Genomic DNA, 19,690 nt, shown 5'->3' on the forward strand with positions numbered 1-19,690 from the left:
CTTTACAAAATTCACTTGGGGTTGAGATAATTTTGTTATCAGAAGATTGTGTTTTAATAGCACTGCAAAGAAAGCCATTTTATTTACCAGTATTTACGGTTCATATGTAACAGACTTTTAACCCTCTGGGATAGCTCTTTGTTGGCAGATCAAGTTATCCAGTGGACATTAGACCAGTGTATGGGTTTCAATATCTGGACCTGGAGCACATTAAGGAGGTCACCAAACCGTAATGGGCCTTGAGTGAGTGTTCTCAAGCTTCACTGTGGTGAAAAAGTTTCAGAGACCCACTCACCCAAAGTTTCTTTTGAAACTTAATATTAATTAGTCGTTTGTGCACTCATTACTCCGCTACCAGCCTCACCTCTTACAGGAAGTCTTATACTACACATCAAAACACTGCTGTGAGTTTATAGTTGTCAGATATGCATAAGAAAGTAAAGTACTGACACTGGACAATGATCCATCACTTCAGAGAACGCAGTGGCACTGCTCCCCAGCTCGATGCCAGGGGGCTCTTGCTGACAACATTTGACACTGTGTTCTGGCCTATTCTATTAATACTATGGTTGCACATTAAAGCATCAGAAATCACTCATTAGAAGATGACAAGAGATTTTAAGCTTAGATAATAAAGAGAAAATACCAATATTTTAGACTACATTATATTTATTTTATATAAAAAGTGCAATTTGACATTTTATAAAATTATTTCTCAGCATTACAAATGTCACATTCTGGCAGAAAAGAAAAGAAAACAAACATTGATTCACGTTACAGCACTCGCAGCACGAGACGGACTGACTGCCTTAAAGCCGGTCATCTGTGTGCTCCATTTAGTTCAGTTTTCTCAGAACTGCACATTTCAGTGCTTTCTTTGCTTTCACACACCTGCCTCAACTCATCAGGAAGCCCTTCAGGACGTTAAGTGGGTGCATTGGAGCAGGGGAAAAGGCTGAAATGTGTGACACATCAAGGGATTCCAGGAGAAGTTATACTCTCTGAAGGCCACAGCATTGGGCAGCTCACCATGTCCCTGCTGTAACATCCAGAGTCCAGCTCCTGAAGGGCCGCACTATTACAAGTGCTCTCTCTCCACACAGTTTGCAATCACATACGCTACACTTTTAACAGAAAGAAAAAGAGGCATTTAAAGAAATAAATGGTTGATTTCTTCATTTTGCATTGATCCATTTCACGCAGTCATGTAACAAAATCTTCCTTTGGAAGAAAGAATTATACAGCCTTTAGATAAATATATTAAAAAAAAAAAAATCACAGAATTTTTTAAAATCTCCGTTCGAGGGAAATCTATGTCATTCAAGATGAAGTCCAGGCAAAGGGCACAGGAATAACAAAAAAGGTCCTGTTTTTGCTCCATGACTGAAACACCTGCACAGAGAGAGAGAGAGAGAGTGCGTGTGAGAGAGGGAGGCATGTTTAGTTAAGGCAGAAGGACAGGGATCCGGACAGACTGGCGCCAGACAGGAAGCCGCCATGCTCAAGTTTTTTTTTTCCTTTTTCAGACTTTTAACCCAACAGCAAACAGCAGGCACTGAGGAGAACAAGCTGATAACACAGTGACTACATGCCTCTGTTATTAATATGTTTCTTCTCTATAACCAATACTACTACAATAATACTGCTGGGACCTGTAATGTTTTATTGACCAATTCACTGACATTATAGTGACTGGTTTATTGACTTTGCACCCAAGTTTCAAATAAAATGTGGTGTACAGTAACTGAATGGTCTTACCACAGTTCATCTTCAGCGAGGGATCGTCATGTGATCATCAGAGGTCATTTCTCTAGGACAGTTACTGGTCTGTGAAAACAACAAAAACGTTTTCTTCTTCAGGAGACACTGGGATAGAATTCCCACATCATTCATAATAACTTTCCATTTGTTTATCAATGTGAACTAGTCTTATCCTACAGGAATTCCCAAATGGATTCCAATTACCAGTGTTCACAAGTCAGTCTACAACAAGACAGCATCACTGGGATATTACACAGAGGCGAAAATATTTTTTTAAATGTCAGCCACTCCAACAAAACCTTGCCAAATGAACACCAAGAACTGAACAGACTCTGTTTTATAAAGTGTAAAGTGGTGGACTCAAATGGATTCTATATTTGTTAATTCAACACCGCTAATCAATTCAGTACGCCATTTTAATACTGTAGGAATCAACAGTGTATTCAAGAGTAAATCTTATGCATCCAATCAATTCAACAGCATCATTATTCAACACTGGAAGAGCCATTTCAAGAGGCTTCTGAAATCGATTCACTGTATGACACTTCAACTCTGTACAAGTCATGCGTGATACTGTAAAGCCCAATACTGTATGTATACTCTATGTAGTTCAAACCTGCACACCAATAACACTGTGACAATCGATTCTTCAGTGCACTGGTCAGTTCAGCACCACAGATATTCATTCCGCATTCAGTCTAATGAATCCTGTCAGAATTTCTCAGCACTGTAATGTTCAGTTCAGCACTTTACAATGTTATTCCCTGCTGTACATGTTCATTAATCCCTGCTGAGGTTTCAGTGTCTTCAGCAGTTAGTGATTTTGTTTGTTGATAGTACTGTATTTGTTCAATGAGTGTCCGGCTTTTACAATATCCCTGGGTTTTCCTGACAGTAGCTGGTTTATGTTCACCTGAGTGTAGGTGGTATATATGTGTGTGTGTGTGTACCTGAGAATCTTGGGGGGTGGGGTGGGGGGATGTTTCATTCACAAAGCAGGATTTCTCAATTTAGCCAGATAATTTATGAATTGAATCTGTCCAATAAGAGAAGTGCTCAAGGACAGTCTTCAAACTTGGGCTTAACTTATAGGTCTAAAACAAACCGAAAAATCACTTCATTTAATCAAGCAGGATTTCTCCAGCCAGCTAACTTAAGCACAAAATTAAGGACTGTCCAACAGGAATCTCCCTCAGCTCTGTTCCTATTGGTCAGATTCGACTTTGGGCTTAAGTTATCCGGCTAAACGCAGAAACTCTGCTTTGTGGAACACCCCCTGGTGTTTGTGTTTAACTTAAAGTAGTTCGTGTGCGCGCGTGTTTACCTGAGAGTAACTGATGTGTGTTAAACCGAGAGTAGCTGCTGTGTGTCTGTGTTTACCTGAAAGTATGTGGTGTGGTGAAAAGTGTGGAGGGAGATGACTGCTCTCTCTGGCTCTACGCCGTCCTCCTCCTCCTGCTCCTGCTCCTGCTCCGGGGGAGCGGCGGAGGTGGTGTTGGTGCTGGAGGATGAGCTGGAGTCCAGGGCGGTCTGTAGGTCGAGGATGTAGTCGATGACGTGCTGCAGGATCTCCATTTTGCTGACGCTGCGGTTGTGCGGGAGGCTGGGCACGAGCTCTTTGAGGCGCCGGTAGCAGTCGTTCATGTTGCAGAGGAGCAGCTCCTCGGCGCCGCTCTTGCCCCTCCACACGCCCAGGTCTCGCTCCAAAGAGCGGGGCGACAGCAGCGGACTCAGCGCCTTCATCTCGGGCCGAAAACTGGATCCTTTTCTGACCCCGGACTCACGCTACGACCCCCACGTATAATCTAACTCCTGTCACAGTGTCGCAGCTCGGAGACCACCCTGTGCCCGAGCGCCTGTTTCTGTTTGCCTTCTCACGGCGAGCGCGCGGTGAGCTTTATTATACACCGCTGTGCCAGGAGCTGATTGGTTCGCGCCGCCATGTCAATAACGGACTCGGAGCCACGCTATTGGTCCGCGAAGTCCCGCCCACATCTTCGGGATTCTTCCCTCGTGGTGGAAATGGACCGAGTCCAAGAAGATGGAGCAGATGCTGCCGGCACTGTGCTCTTACAGAGGATCCAGATAAGTAACATTAAAGTAATAAAAACTCACCCAAAAGGTATTTTATGATGCTTCATTACTCCAGAGGATAGTTCCACTGCTCCCCAGCCCAATGCAGGCAGGGTAGCCTATACACATTTAGCCCACCCTAGGCATTTAGCATGGAGGACCTAGACTCATATTCAGCTGTTTCAAACTGTAATATTCAGTTGATCAGTCCTGTGGAAGTTGTGATTCAGAACTAATAATACAAGGGCAATGTTTGACCTCTCCAGTACTAATGTGGCTGCAGTTAGATTCAGTAAAACTACGTGACTGTATATAGATTGATTATACGTAAGTATCCCTTATGTATACAGATATACAAAGATTAGCCAAAATATTTAAACGACTTCTGTGTTTTCTACAGTCATTGTCCATTTTATCTGATCCACTGACCATAAAAGCGCATATTGTAGCTCAACAATTGCTGAATGTACATCATCTGTCGCACTGCATACTTTGCAAGCATTTCACTCTATTCTTAATGGTCAATGTTATTCATTCATTCATTATCTGTAACCCTTATCCAGTTCAGGGTCACGGTGGGTCCAGAGCCTACCTGGAATCATTGGGCGCAAGGCAGGAATACACCCTGGAGGGGGCGCCAATCCTTCACAGGGCAACACACACATTCACTCACACCTACGGACACTTTTAAGTCACCATTTCACCTACCAACGTGTGTTTCTGGACAGTGGGAGGAAACCCACGCAGACACAGGGAGAACACACCAAATCCTCACAGACAGTCCTCCGGAGCAGGATTCGAACCCACAACTTCCAGGACACTACCTGCTGCGCCACTGTGTCGGAGTTTTAAGACATCTGTGTCACTGCTGGACTGAGAACAGTCCAAAAACAAAACCTTCCAGCCAACTGTGTTTGTGCTCATGAGGCACTGAAGAACAGTATGAAAGAAGCTAATAAAGAATGCAGAGCAATAGGTGGTCTACTGTCTGTAATTGTAGAACTACAAGGTGAAAGTCTGTGGTACATGTAACCGATGTATGGACAGTGATATAGAAATGAGGTCAATTTAATGTAATGTCTGACTGGTCTGTGTACATATGTTAAATTTAATAAAGCACATGATTTTACCCACACTGCAATACAAAATACAATGCGTAAGGATACTTATTACTAACAACGTATATGTCAAAGAATCCATGCTTATTTGGATGTTGTAATAAGTAAAATAATAGAAGAATAATTTCTACTGTTGAGGATAGCACTGTATGATGTTTTACCCAATGATGTAGTAGAACAAATGCTGGATTTCCAAATCCCAGTGTTGTTTTAAGGCAGATATTTCAACGTATTCATGCTCCAAATTTACAAGAGAAGGTCGGTATTTGTTAATTACTAAATTGTAAATTAGTGTAAAGAGTTTTTTCTAGTTCATTTTTGGGACACTTCCACACTATGTAAGGAGTCCAAATGGTTTAGAAATATTAAAATGGGAAAGAATAGAGATGCAAGCTTGTTTTTTTTGTTCTTTTGGACAGCGATGATATATAACACATTAAATGCAGTGAATCAACCACTGAGAGTTTATGATGTGTGGACCTCAGCGTGAGTGATGGAACTGGCAGTGATTTTACTTTTCTTGCCCTTGAGACGTCATACATTCCTGGCTTTTTTTCTTCCTTTTTTGAATTGAAACTATTTTTTTTATTAGGATTGTAAAGAAATATATGAAAAATGCAGGCCTGAGATATAGAGCGAACTGGGAAAGTGCGATGTGTCCCATGGACAGGTCGAATTGTGTCTGTCGTCATGTGTTGGAGAGTACTTTTGACCTTTTATATCCTGAGATGTTGGAAAACAAAAGTGAAGTGTCTAACTTTACTTCACTGAATGGCATCCTCTGGACAGCACCATGAAACTCAAGAGTCTCTCTGACTCTTTCTGCCCTTTATTGTGTACATGAGCCAGGAGGAGTCAAGTTTCAGGATAGTGCTCTTTTCTCAGCTGTTTCAGGGACCTGTAAGAAGAACATGTTTTCTCAATATTATAGTCCATTACGAACCAGAGCTATACAGGGTTGCCAGACACCTCAGATCAAATCCCTCTTAAGGAGATCTCCTCTCCATTTTACCTTCAGTCTTCCCAGTTTCCTATTGATCTTTCCTTTTGACTGAAACAGGAATGAATTGGGCCAGACAGAAAGACTGCTTAACATTAATGGCAGCTAGTGCAGGGGTAGATAAATACTTTTAGGAAACTGTTATTCTTGGTTACTTCTGACATGGCTTTCAGCAAATTTGCAGCTTTTATTGACTTAATCTCAAGTTATAATCTAGAACATAATTTTAAATGAATGATATTTTAAATTATGGATTTACACAGTGGAAACGGCACATGATATCGATGTCCTATTTCTTGCTAGTTAACTGCCTTAAGTGAAATGTATAAGGTTTTTCAGAATTAAAGGAACAATAAATCATATTTTAACCACAAAAACAGAAAGATATTAAAGCAATATTAAAGGTTATTTATTAATTTTGTTTCAAAGAAGAAAAGTCAAATTGCTTTGCAGTCCTTGAATGAACTGTTTATGCTTCACACAACAGGCCCCTTATCATTTAAAACAGCCAGGCCATGAGGTGTCAATACTATGGCTGTATCATAACAGGAAGTAGAATCATTCAAAGAAATGACCGTGTTCCTTTAAACATGGCCTTAATATTTAATCTCTGTTAAAACAAAATAACAGGTGTATTCACCTGGCAGTAACTGTACAGTCATTGTCAAATACATTCCAGTACTCACTTACTGTCCACTCTTTCAATAATTGAGTCAGTGGTTGCCCTATCATTCCTGCCACAGGGCCTTAGGCTACATACGTTTCACGTAATTGGACATTCATAATTGCAGTACAGGAGGAAGAGGTTTCAGACAATTAATAACTGCATTACTTTAGGACAGAGGGTTCGATTCCTGCTCCGGGTTACTGTCTGTGAGGAGTTGGTGTGTTCTCCCCGTGTCGCCGAGGGTTTCCTCCGGATGCTCCGGTTTCCTCCCACAGTCCAAAAACACACGTTGGTAGGTGGATTGGCGACTCAAGAGTGTCCATAGGTGTGAGTGAATGTGTGTTGCCCTGTGAAGGACTGGCGCCCCCTCCAGGGTGTATTCCTGCCTTGCGCCCAATGATTCCAGGTAGGCTCCGGACCCACCGCGACCCTGAACTGGATAAGTGCTTACAGATAATGAATGAATGAATGAATGAAAGAATTACTTTAGGACAGTTGACAAACATTTGTGCAGAGTATTTGGACTCAATGCTGTGATTTGCTTTTAAATGACTTTAAAAGTGAGTTAGTCATTGTGGAAACAATGCCTCATCTCTCTTCTTTTAATCTATAGATTTACAAACTGTAAACATGTTTAAATTTCCATGAAAGTTAATATAGCATCTTTTTATTCCCCATCATTTTGAACAATTTCTGCAGATTCAAGTGCCATGAAATCTTTAATACAGTTTAAATGGTGATTGTTATTTTCAAACTTTGCATCAGAAAACAAATGTACAATGTCCAAGAGAAGAGTCAAAATTGTAGACTGTATTTCTGTAAATATTCAGCAGTTTCTCTTTGCTTAACAGTACAAATGTTAACTATTAGAAACATGTTAAAAACGAAGTGGTTTAAATGCATGTCTATAAACATGTAGAAGTTGCTGTCTATTGATGAATGAGTGCATATCATGTAACTAACTACTAAACGATTAGAATTTATCCAAAGGACAAATCTTTCCCAGCTTATGTTTATTTCTGTAGATTTAACACTGCTAATTAAACGAGGATGAGCTGAACTGAAACACCACTTTAAAGTCAGGGAGAAAGGAAAATCACTACACATTTTACTTCTGTACTGTGTCACATTTCTAAGTGAAACACGGTGTCAAAGTGTCTCTAATTTAGATTCTTTTTTTTCTGTCTGTGGACACTTTCTGAACCACATTACTCACACTTGCAGCCTCACATGCCTTTGCTTGTGTTAAGTGTGCAGGGCTGTTGTGTATTCAGTTCCTTTAATTTTCCTCAGCAGGGGTGCTAATGAGCCCCCTATGAGTACTTTAGGGTGTGTTTATAATTGTCAGCTTTGATTTGGTTAAAACGAACCCTGAGGCCATTGCTCTGTTAGCGTGGTTCGTTAGAGTAAGTGTGAATGATTCCTAGCTTTGGATGTCTGGTGAGGTTTGTTTCAGGTATGAACACAATATGAACTAAGGACTTCTAATGAACCTGTCAGGAGGAGTGGAGATAATGAAACGCTGATGCAGGTGTAGATTCATTTAACAAACTTGAAACAAACACTAACTTTGAAAAAAATAAAAATAAAAATAGCAAAACACCAATGTCCAGGTCCAGGGACCTGGAGGTTGTAGGTTCGATTCCCGCTCCGGGTGACTGTCTGTGAGGAGTTGGTGTGTTCTCCCCTTGTCCGCGTGGGTTTCCTCCGGGTGCTCCAGTTTCCTCCCACAGTCCAAAAACACACGTTGGTAGGTGGATTGGCGACTCAAAAGTGTCCGTAGGTGTGTGTGTGAGTGAATGTGTGTGTGTGTGTCTGTGTTGCCCTGTGAAGGACTGGCGCCCCCTCCAGGGTGTATTCCCCGCCTTGCGCCCAATGATTCCAGGTAGGCTCTGGACCCACCGCGACCCTGAACTGGATAAGCGCTTACAGATAATGAATAAATGAATGAAAACACCAAAGTTAACGCTGCTGTGAGAGCTACACAAAACACAACATGACAAATGACTTACCCAGCAAGACTCGCAGGTGAAGGAACAAACACAAAATATAAACAAAGGCACGTAGCAAACAGACATCACCTGATCTAAAATACTAACCATATATATGTCTTATGTTAAATTTTTAAAAATGTATTGCAGCAAACATTGAATAGCAGCCCTTGTGGAGCATTGTTAAATGTGAGTGAGTGAGTGAATGCTTGTGTGAGAAAGTTGAAAGACAGTTCCATGTGGTGTTTCACATTTAAAAAGTGCTCTTTAATTTCCTTTACAGATGTTGATTTGAATGCTTGTGCTCCTGCTGTTCACCCATTGACAGCCTCATTAAAGTGTGCACTTAAACCTTAGGGCTTAGGGGAGGAATTGGGACAGGTTCTGAGAGTCTCCTTAGGTCCAGTTGGCAGTTGGCAGCCTTGACAGGCCGCTACACATCTGTAACTCCAACACATCAAATCCCTCTGACACTGCTGGCCTGGAGCTTATTCGTTTGTTCGTTCGTTTGTTCGCTTGCAGTGTGAGAGATGCCTCAGGCATGACTTCACAGGACAGGTGCGCTTAGCCGATTTGCCTCAGCGCAGTGCTGAAACATCAAAGGCTTGAAGTGGAGAGATTTGGCCAGTGTGTCTGACCTGGCTTCAGACCCCAGCCTGGCTGCTGTGTGCTTAAAACACACTGAGAGCTTATGAGGAGGTGAGCGGCTTGGTTTGTTCAGAGAACTCTGTGTGGAATTAGGAGAGGTCACACCAGCATGTCAGTAAAGAGCAGAGGAAGAAAACCACATTGACCAAGATTGGACACATACATGTACACACACACGCACACACACAGGTGTCTCCTAGACTATTTTGCTTGCTTCACCTGGAGCCTTTTTTGCTGATCTTACCAGCCCTGACCACAGACAAATGATCACAGACTCATGTTCATAACTTTAATTGCACAAAGACCCCACAGTCATGCACCACAGAACAGTCGCTTTGATAAGCAGGATCAGACATGTGAAGTTAATGCAGTATATTTAAAGTTTTTATCAAATTTCTGTGTGCATGGTTTTTAGAAAACAAACAAATTAATTGAAGCCTACAGAAAGGCACATTGTTGTTAACAGGCCTCATCAGAAAAACAGTGCATAATAAAACCCATTTTATTCTCATGCATTCACTGAAACGTTCTGGGTGCACATTTTTAAACAGGTTTGCTTGTACTCCACAATGTCCTAACCCCTTAGCCACGTCTTTCAGAAGTGGCCAGTGCCCACTGTCCTTTATGCCTTGCTGCCAGTGACGTGTGTTTTGTACAGAGCTCTTCTGAGCTGAGTGCAGCAGTGTGAGTGGCCAGGTGGACAGTGTCTGTGTGTGTGTGCGTGGCCAGGGGGTTTTGGGGGGTACTGAGGGTGTTGGGGGTGGAGGATGAGGAGGCTCATGCCCACAGGGAGAACACCTGCTCACTCCTGCCCAACTCCCCCAACACCTGCCCCAGCTGCAGCCTGCCAGGCATCTGCCCACCTCTGGGTAATGGAGCTGTCACAACTTCAGGCCACTCGCTGCACAACGCTGACCTAATTTATGTGGCCTGTCTCCAACTCAACGCTCTGTCCATTATCAGCCTGGCTTTGCATGTGTCTTGTGGCTTGAAATGTTAAGTGCTGAGCTTTGATATGTTTTTTTATTCTTTCAGCGTGGCTCCCTGCGCTCAGAAATAGAGTTTAAAAAGGTTAACCCATCTTGGGTGGCTTTTGTTGGTGATATAAACTAATATTTGTGTCTGGTGTGTTTCCAAAGGCAAGACAAATTTATTTATGATGCACAGCATGGTTTGCAGTAAATGGATAAAGAAATAACCTTAATACACTTCAAATCAAACACAACATTATGTTCATTAAAAATAAAATTATATTAATGTCATTTGTAAATAAAAAAATACGGTGGGTGCCGCTGTCACACAGCTCCAGGATCCTGGGGTTGTGGGTTCGAGACCTGCTCCAGGAAAATATCTGTGAGGAGCCTCTCGTGTTCTCTGCGTGTCCAAGTGGGTGTTTTCCAGATGCTCGGTTTCCAAACCAGGTGTGACTCAATTGGATTGGCTGCTCAAAAGTGTCCATAGGTGTGAGTGAGACTGGCACTTCAGGGTAAGTTCCCACCTTGTGCCCAGTGATTCTGGGTAGGCTCTGGACCCACCGCGACCCTGAACTGTGCAGTAACACACAATGTATAAATAAAATTACAGAAATGCAATGTTCACATTTTTCTAAATAACCACACCTGGAAAAATATGACTATGAATTTGAATCATTTTTTAAATATGCAAATGAACCAATATGAACCAGTTTTTAAAAAATATGCAAATGAAGTGTGTACAGCTACAGAACAGGGTTGCACTAAAGGTTGCATTAGACCAGGTTGGACTTGTTCAGTAGTGATACCACGCATTTCCTATTTGATCCAATACCAAGTAAAACCCAGCCAGATACTGAAATATTGAATAGTTTTAAACTCTAATTCTGAATGGGCAAACAAAAAAGATTTAAACATTTTTTTTGTATAATTATTTTATTTATCAAATTATTCATAATTTATTTATTTGTATTGTTAAAATAATATTTATTTCTAACTATTTGAACAATTCTGTTGCTCTACAGGAAATACACATAAACCGAGCCTGAAAGATACGAATCACTGCCCCAAAGTCAGATATAAACATTGCCTTATCAGTTATACACAACCTGGATAAAGCCTGGCAAGCGGCAGTCTGTGCTACTTTTTCAGCTTGTCTGTGGGTGGGGGGTGTTGGTGGCAGCAGAAAAGGCGGAAGGAAAAATAGTTCCTATACTGTGCCACTATGGTGGAATTTTATTATTAATAGACCACTAGGATTTGCATCTATTCTACAAAAGAAGTAAACAAATTATGCTATAGCTATAGATCCGCCCATCCATACAGTGCATTTAGATGTTGTCTAAAGTAGATAAACTTGCCATATCACAACATTGTTCGCTATATATTCTCTTTTGTTTCCACATCTGCACACTTTTTTAAGTGGTACAGGCACCAGAAATAACAGCCACTCCATTTAAAGTGGAATGGGAAACTCAAATAAACCACAGTGTGTTACAGGTGAGCTTATTTGTTTCAGACCGCAGTTTAATCTGCTCCACCATAAATGCTATAGCACACTTTGCAGCAGAGCACTGTTTTGGGTTTGCATCTAGGGCTTAAACTTCTGTTAAGAGCCACATTAAGTCTCTTTGCATCGTGACACAGAGAAGGGAGTTATGCTTAGGAATGGAATGCAGAGGCTCCCAAAATGCTTATGTGCACACCTCCTGAATCCCAGCTACAAGTCATTCAGATCTGTGGAGCTGTGCATCAAGTAAACACTGATTTGTTCTATAGTAGTGCTGACTGCTAGTCGTAAGGTCCAAATAATTCTTGACCTGAATTAGAGCAAATGTAAAATAGATTTCTGCTACCGTTACAGCATAGTATTTAAACATCAAAGAAATTAGGTCAAAAAACATTTCCTCACTATTCTTTTAGGTTTATGTTTATGCCTTTTATGTTTTGTTGCTTGGTAATTTGTAAGATGCTGCCCCCAGTGCACACAGTCACAGTTGCTGATTATAAGTTACAGGTAAGAAAATCAAAGTTACTTTTTAGCTCTCCTTATTAGGCTTGTAAAGTTACCTTTCATTCATTATCTGTAACAGCTTATCCAGTTCAGGGTCACGGTGGGTCCTGGAATCATTGGGCGCAAGGCAGGAATACACCCTCTAGGGGGCGCCAGTCCTTCACAGGGTAACACAGACACACACACACACACACACACACTTTTGGAGTCGCCAATCCAGCTAGCAACGTGTGTTTTTGGACTGTGGGAGGAAACCGGAGCACCCGGAGGAAACCCACGCGGACACAGGGAGAACACACCAAACTCCTCACAGACAGTCACCCAGAGCGGGAATCGAACCCACAACCTCCAGGTCCCTGGAGCTGTGTGACTGCGACTACCTGCTGCGCCACCGTGCCGCCCCAGTAGGCTACTTTTTGCTAGGTTAATTCATTATTACCCACTCATGCAGTATGCTTAACCTGCTTAAGAACAGGTCAGGTCTGGGATTTCAGATCATAAAAAACTTGGAACAATCAGTGTCTAAGAGCATCTAAACCTGGGTTAACAAAGAAGCTCAAAACAACCATCAAAATATGAGTTACCTGCCTTTGTGCTTGTGAAACTTAATTACCTTGTGAAATTACTTTTTAAGTCAGGCCTAAGATGAATGTGTTTTCTTTCTATAAACCCTCAGAGCACTATAACACAACTAAAATAACATATTTAAATGAAAAATCTACTGTATTCCTTGAGGTAAGAGATGGTGAGATTGTGCCAACCACTAGGAACTTATGAGTATGTGTGTGTATGAGAGAGAGAGAGAGAGAGAGAGAGAGAGACAGAGAGAGAGACAGAGAGAGAATCATTTGACCCCTCTGAATGGCAGATACAATAGTAGCTTTGATGGGCATGAGCACCAGTGACGTGCTGGCAGACAGAGGTCACCTGGGCCTGGCTACTGTCCACACGCTTCGAATTAATAGAGTCTCACAGGGTCAAATGAAGGCTAAAGGATGTGTGATTAAAATCTCATGTGCAGTGAAGCTAGTGTTTGTTTATACGATGCTCCCTTCTTGTTCTCTTCTGCATCTCTTGAGTCTAATTCACTTTCAAATAGTCATTAGGGATGGCAACATCCTCTAACACACACACACACACACACACACACACACACACAATGGCTCTGTTCACCTTCAGCATTTGCAGCAGAGGTCACTGAACAGATGGGCATCAACCTTGATGGTTGAACTTATCTGAAACATACACCCTGCAGCCTGCAAGTCTCTTAAAGCAATAGTTCTGTCAGAAAATGTATCCCTTTATCATAAATGTAGCATTAAAGTTGTGCTGACTTATCGATGTGCTTTAGGACAGAGAAAACTGACTAGCTAAAATATACACACACATCACCCGGGTGTATGGTTGCGTCAGAATATGTTTGTGGTTTCTGTTGTACGTTTTTTTTTGTTGTATACTGGGTTTATCTTGGGTTTTCTTACTGAAGTTACTAATATTAAATAATAACAAAAGAAACGCTAATCTAAACTAGTGTCCACAGTCCAGTAATGTCAAATAGCTTTACAACAGCATTCTGCAGCTCAGTGAAGTTTGATGCATTTAAAAAAAAAGGTGCTAAATCACATCAGCGAGTCTGTGCAACATTAATGAAGATCTGGATGCAATTTCCGTGGGTTTAAGGCAGTACAAAAATGCAAGACTATTGACTCGTAATGTTTGTCAACAGCATTAGTTTTGGGTTCCAAGGAAAGACGCAAGAATTTGGACACCAAGCATATCTTGATCGATCAGCTGCATTTGGGGTTAGAGGATAATTGTGTAAATTATATTGTTGCCAAACCATCACTTTAACAACACTGCACAGTTTGAAGTAAGTGCAAGATGATGTTAGCATGCAATTTGGATGACATTAAACAGGATTACTTTAAGGCTATATTAGCTCCAGACTTCAGCTGAAGATGCAAACATGTCTAGGTTTAGGAGCTCCATTTGGGGTTATAGGAAATGTGTGTTAATTTGATTTTTGGCCATGAGTTTAACTGTTTACCATCTCAATGGCACACATACGCCTGGCTCACCGCTGCTAGGATGCTTTCATTCATACCCCAGTGTCGCTCATCACCTCTCTGCAAGCCTGATGAACCCCCAGCTAAAGACGACGCATGTGTTCACAAAAGAGGGGCTGAAACTCGCAGCTGGTGAAGGAACGGCGCAGCAGCAGCAGTGTGTATTTTAAGCAGCTGCACCATGTTTCTTTGGCTTGGGCAAAATGGAACTTAATAACCAGGCACGAGCGGCAGCACAGGAGACTGGAGCTAGCAGTGTGCTGCTGCTGCTGCTGTTGCTGGAAGTTCATAAACAGGGAAATGATTGCGGAGAGAAGCAATTAATGTCAAACTCTTCGGGATATGTGGCATCTCCCTGACATTCAGTCATCATTCCAGCAGCTGGAAACAATAAAAACTAATATTGCAAGAGCTTAGCCACCGATGTGGCCCCTGGAGAGCATTTTTTTTCTGTGAAAGCAATAACCCATTAAACCATCCCCAGCTTGTAACTCACTGTTCAGCTTGTGGAAAACAAACTGAGGCTACATTATCATTGAGTAGCATGACAACAGAGTAATTTGTGGTGGTACATTAAGAAGATCCATTCTGTGGATATGTAATGGCATGTTTTGCATCTTGTTTTACACTGGATCCATTCTTTAGCTCTGTACCATTTTGCTGCCTATAGCCATCAAAGATAAATTCAGAAATCTTGCTATCATGACTCTTTCTGCTCTATTCATGGTGCTAGCTCACAGCTCCTAGATTTTCAGACATGAGCCTGTGCCCCATATGAGAGCTATTGGCTTAACTGGTCTAATAATCGGTTAATGTTCACAGAGATGATGATGTAGCAGCGGCCTCTCACTCTGAGCGAAAGAGCCATTACCAGCCATCTGTGATGCTCCAATATCCTCACACAGCAGAGCAGCAGCCTGTCTTCCACAAAGCCCTGCTCTCTCAGATGCCTCAGCACTGCTGAAAAGCTAAAATAAAACCCTACATGAGCAGGCAAAACATGAGCAGTCTTAATAAAAAACATTCTGAGTAATGCCTGAAGCTCTGACCTGTGCACTTATTACATTTCTCACAGCAATGAGTGAAAACCATTCAATTAATTAATCATAAGTAACAAACCAATAAAAATTGATGAAAGATTAGATACAGAAAAAACAAATGAGCACAGAAAGTACATAATAAAATATGTATAAAAGAAAGCAGAAAAAAGACACACATGACAAGAGATAAAAAGAATCATTAAAATCATTCTATAATACCAAATGCTATGAGACTGTGTTTTTCTCAGAAATAGAAGTGAAAGTGCATTAAATGTCTTATCAGGTCGACTCCATTCACTTCAACAAAGCCACACTGAGTCTCAGAGGGAGCAAAGTCTTCAACTTTCACTCCAGGTGAGTGTCACAAGCCGTAACTAAGAGTCAGCAGCACTGTGCTTGATTTATGAGTCCGACAAGGTGTTATTAATCACTGAAGATTTTGTCTCTGCAAGCATTTGCCACCTCATGCTAAAGAAACAGGATTGTCTTTGAGGTTGTTGTGTGTCATTCAGCAATGCTTGATTTTCTGTGCTATTATTGCACGAGTTATGATGTATAATTATAATCAATGGCCGCAGTGAAGACTTGAAAACCTGAAGGAACTATTGGGTAAGTACAGCTGCTTTGGGGGCTATAGTTGTTTCGAACTGTTTTCAGTTGGCATTCTAACACAGAAGGAAGGCTGTGACTCCCACAAAGCTGAGTACTGTACCTGTATAACTGCTAAATCACTATAAAAACATAGAGAATAGATTATTTAAAGTGGAGAACAACAACACTAAGATTTAAGCTAAATTTAGCAAGATAGCTAGCTACCTGGATGTCTAGATAGATCTGTTTAGCTTCTTTTCTGGCATCAATTTTGAGATGAATATAGAACAGAATAGAATACATTTAAGATGAGATCCTTTATTAGTCCCACAGGGTGGAAATTCAAAAGCTGCTGCATCAGGCTGCCACACCTAAGAACTCTGATGATAGACAACTTAAATACAGGCTACATTGGGGCTGGGCAGCACGGTGGCGCAGCAGGTAGTGTCGCAGTCACACAGCTCCAGGGACCTGGAGGTTGTGGGTTCAATTCCCATTCCGTCTGTGACTGTCTGTGAGGAGTTGGTGTGTTCTCCAGGTGCTCCGGTTTCCTCCCACAGTCCAAAAACACATGTTGGTAGGTGGATTGGCGACTCAAAAGTGTCCGTAGGTGTGAATATGTGTGTGTTGCACTGTGAAGGACTGGTGCCCTCTCCAGGGTGTATCCCCGCCTTGCGTCCAATGATTCCAGGTAGGCTCTGGACTCACCGTGACCTTGAACTGGATAAGCGTTTACAGATAATGAATGAATTAATAAATTGAGGCTAAAGAATATACCGAAACTGCAGTAGGCCAATTAAAATCTTTTCTTGAACAAAACTGGAAAACCACTTTTGTTTCTCATTAATTTAGGCTTGGGCTTAATTTAAATGTGGCAAGCTGTTTAACAGAAAGAAAGAGGAGCGAAAAGGAGAACGATCACACATTGCATTCGGACTGGGTGGTAATTGGATGGGGCTTGTAGGATTAATCTTTTCTTGCTGAGATAGGGCAATGAATCCTGAGAGAGGACACAATATCAGAGATTTGAGCACAGCCCTTACACACAGCTGGATGAGTGCCGTAATCAGCATGGCTGCTTGGTGTGTTGGAGGTGGTCATGGCCTAGCGCTCTGGGGCTGCTCAAGGGCCACTTGAGCCCTGATGAAAATCACCACTAATCAGTGATTACGACGTCCAAAAGGGTGCGAAACACATTTCTGAAATGCAGCTTTTGTATTGCCCTTAGCCACTTGTCCTCTAAAGGTGTGCTGATGGGAGTCTACTACTGCTAATGCTAATCAATCCAAAGAAGTGTATGATCACTCATGATTCAGAGGCCTTTTCTGAGTAAGAATTACATAGTTCAGTCCGGTCACCCTCAAAAGATGTTGAAGATGGACAGAATGGTTCTATCTCAGATTTGTTTTTATTTCCAAGACAACTGGACCTCCACCCTGGAATGGTGTGTTCATTTCCCTGGGCAAGGACATCCGCATGAGTGTGAGCTGCAGCCGGCTTTACTGATAATCTAATCTGTCTCCGAGTGTCCATTCCAGGCTGTCTCTTAGGGACTGATATGCTCATGTTGTGTGCCAGTGCGTATTCTGCTTGTGCTGAACCACAACAAACACTAATTACACTAATTTTCCCCATCAGTTTAAAGTTACTTTACAGAGTTTCATGTTACTATTGAAGTCTTTTGAACAGTATTTCTCTTCTTTCTTTCCTTCTGCCTTTACCTCATTCTGATTCTTTTTGTGTCTGTATCACTCTCATTCAAGTTCATGGTCACATCTCTCTCTCTCTCTCTCTCTCTCTCTCTCTCTCTCTCTCTCTCTCTCTCTCTCTCTCTCTCTCTCATACATACAGATACTCACACGACATTTCTCTGATTTCTTTCTTTGAGGTACAACTGTGCCAAAGAGCATGATCTATAAAAGCAACAGCAGTTTTAGAATCGATACAACAGCATTGATAAAATAACAAATAATACAACATTTAAATAATTTATTCTCTTCTCTTCTCATTCTCCCCTCTTCTCTTTCTGTCTTTTTTCTCTGTCTCCCTTTCTGTCCCCTCTCTCTCTCTGTAAACAATCCCTCTGTAAAGTAAACTCTGGCTGTTTCCTCTCTCATTCTGTCTAATCTCAGCTCTTCCGTTAGATCAGCTCTGGTTTTCACGCCTCAGTGTGCATTGATGGGGTTTTGGAGGAACTGCATATCTGAGCAGCTTCCCATCTCACATTGTCCGCCTCTGCTCTCAGACCGAGAGGAAGAGGACAGGAGAACAGATTACCCGTCTGGACAAAAGAGTAAAGGCCTGTATGTGTTTAGAGAGGACTCTGCTGGTGGACGTTGTTGGGCTTTCTAGTTTTGGATTTCAACCTTGTTTCCTGCACTGCTCATCTGTAAAATTATCAGTATCCCAGATGTATATTGAACAAAAATATAAACACCACACTTTTGTATTTGCTCCTATTTTTCATGAGCTGACCTCAGAGATCTAAGACATTTTCTATCTTCACAAAAGCCCTTTTTCTCTCAAATATTGTTCACAAATGTGTCTAAATCAGTGTTAGTGAGCACTTCTTCTGTCCCGAGATAATCCATCCACCTCACAGGTGTGGCATATCAAGATGCTGATTAGACAGCATGATTATTGCACAGGTGTGCCTTAGGCTGGCCATAATAAAAGGCCACTCTAAAATGTGCTGTTTTATCACACAGCACAATGCCACAGATGTCGCAAGTTTTGAGGGAGTGTGCTATTGACATGCTGAATGTAGGAATATCCACCATTGCTGTTGCCCATGAATTGAATGTTCATTTCTCTACCATAAGCCATGGTAATCTCCAAAGGTGTTTCAGAGAATTTGGCGGTAAATCCAACTGGCCTCACAACCACAGAGCATGTGTATCCACACCAGCCCAGGACCTCCACATCCAGCATCTTCACCTCCAAGATCGTCTGAGACCAGCACTCGGACAGATGCTGCAGCAATGGATTTACATAACTGAAGAATTCCTGCACAAACTGTCAGAAACCATCTCAGGGGAGCTCATCTGCATGCACGTCATCCTCATTGGGGTCTGTAACCGACTTGAGTGGGCAAATGCTCACATTTGATGGCATATGGCACGTTAGAGAGGTGTTCTCTTCACAGACGAATCCCGGCATTCACTGTACAGTGCAGAGGCAGACTGCATGCATGGCGTGGTGTGGGTGAGCAGTTTGCTGATGTCAGTGTTGTGAATTGAATGGCCCATGGTGGTGTTGGGATAATGGTATGGGCAAGCGTATGTTATGGACAACGAACACAGGTGCATTTTATTGCTGTCATTTTGAATGCACAGAGATACCGTGACGAGACCCTGAGGCCCATTGTTTTTGTTCTTCATCCACAACCATCACATGTTGCAGCATGATCTTCGCTCTACTGAAGAGGAGTGGACCAACATTCCACAGGTCACAATCAACAACCTGATCAACGCTATGCGAAGGAGATGTCTTGCACTGCGTGAGGCATATGGTGGTCACACCAGATACTGGCTGGTTTTCTGACCCCCTGGACACCCCAATATAGTAAAAGTAAACTGCACATTTTAGAGTGGCCTTTGTTGTGGCCAACCTAAGGCACACCTGTGCAATAATCATGCTGTCTAATCAGCATCTTGATATGCCACACCTGTGAGGTGGATGGATTATCTTGGCAAGATTTAGACAAATTTGTAAACAATCTTTGAGAAAAAGGCCTTTTGTGAACATAGA

At 41.9% G+C, this 19,690-nt stretch overlaps 1 protein-coding gene across 1 annotated transcript; it reads right to left on the reverse strand.

The window, feature by feature from the left end:
- Positions 1 to 661: 661 nt before the first annotated feature.
- On the reverse strand, positions 662 to 3,650 carry id2b (inhibitor of DNA binding 2b). The gene is made up of 3 exons (XM_066677201.1): positions 3,142 to 3,650; positions 1,759 to 1,827; positions 662 to 1,392 (listed from the first exon to the last, which is right to left on the reverse strand). Exons 1-2 carry the CDS (start codon positions 3,502 to 3,504, stop codon positions 1,771 to 1,773), a joined length of 420 nt encoding a protein of 139 aa, XP_066533298.1. The 5' UTR covers positions 3,505 to 3,650; the 3' UTR covers positions 662 to 1,392; positions 1,759 to 1,770.
- Positions 3,651 to 19,690: the final 16,040 nt, after the last annotated feature.

Source organism: Hoplias malabaricus, chromosome 7 (assembly GCF_029633855.1).
Source record: "Hoplias malabaricus isolate fHopMal1 chromosome 7, fHopMal1.hap1, whole genome shotgun sequence".
In the NCBI taxonomy this organism is placed as follows: Eukaryota; Metazoa; Chordata; class Actinopteri; order Characiformes; family Erythrinidae; genus Hoplias; species Hoplias malabaricus.

Excerpts from the sequence above, each read along its gene's own strand:
- id2b (XM_066677201.1), bottom strand. The coding sequence starts at position 3,504 with ATGAAGGCGCTGAGTCCGCTGCTGTCGCCCCGCTCTTTGGAGCGAGAC. Across the intron at positions 1,828-3,141 it reads ACCACACCACATACTTTCAG|ACCAGTAACTGTCCTAGAGA; the intron begins GTAAACACAGAC and ends TTGTTTTCACAG.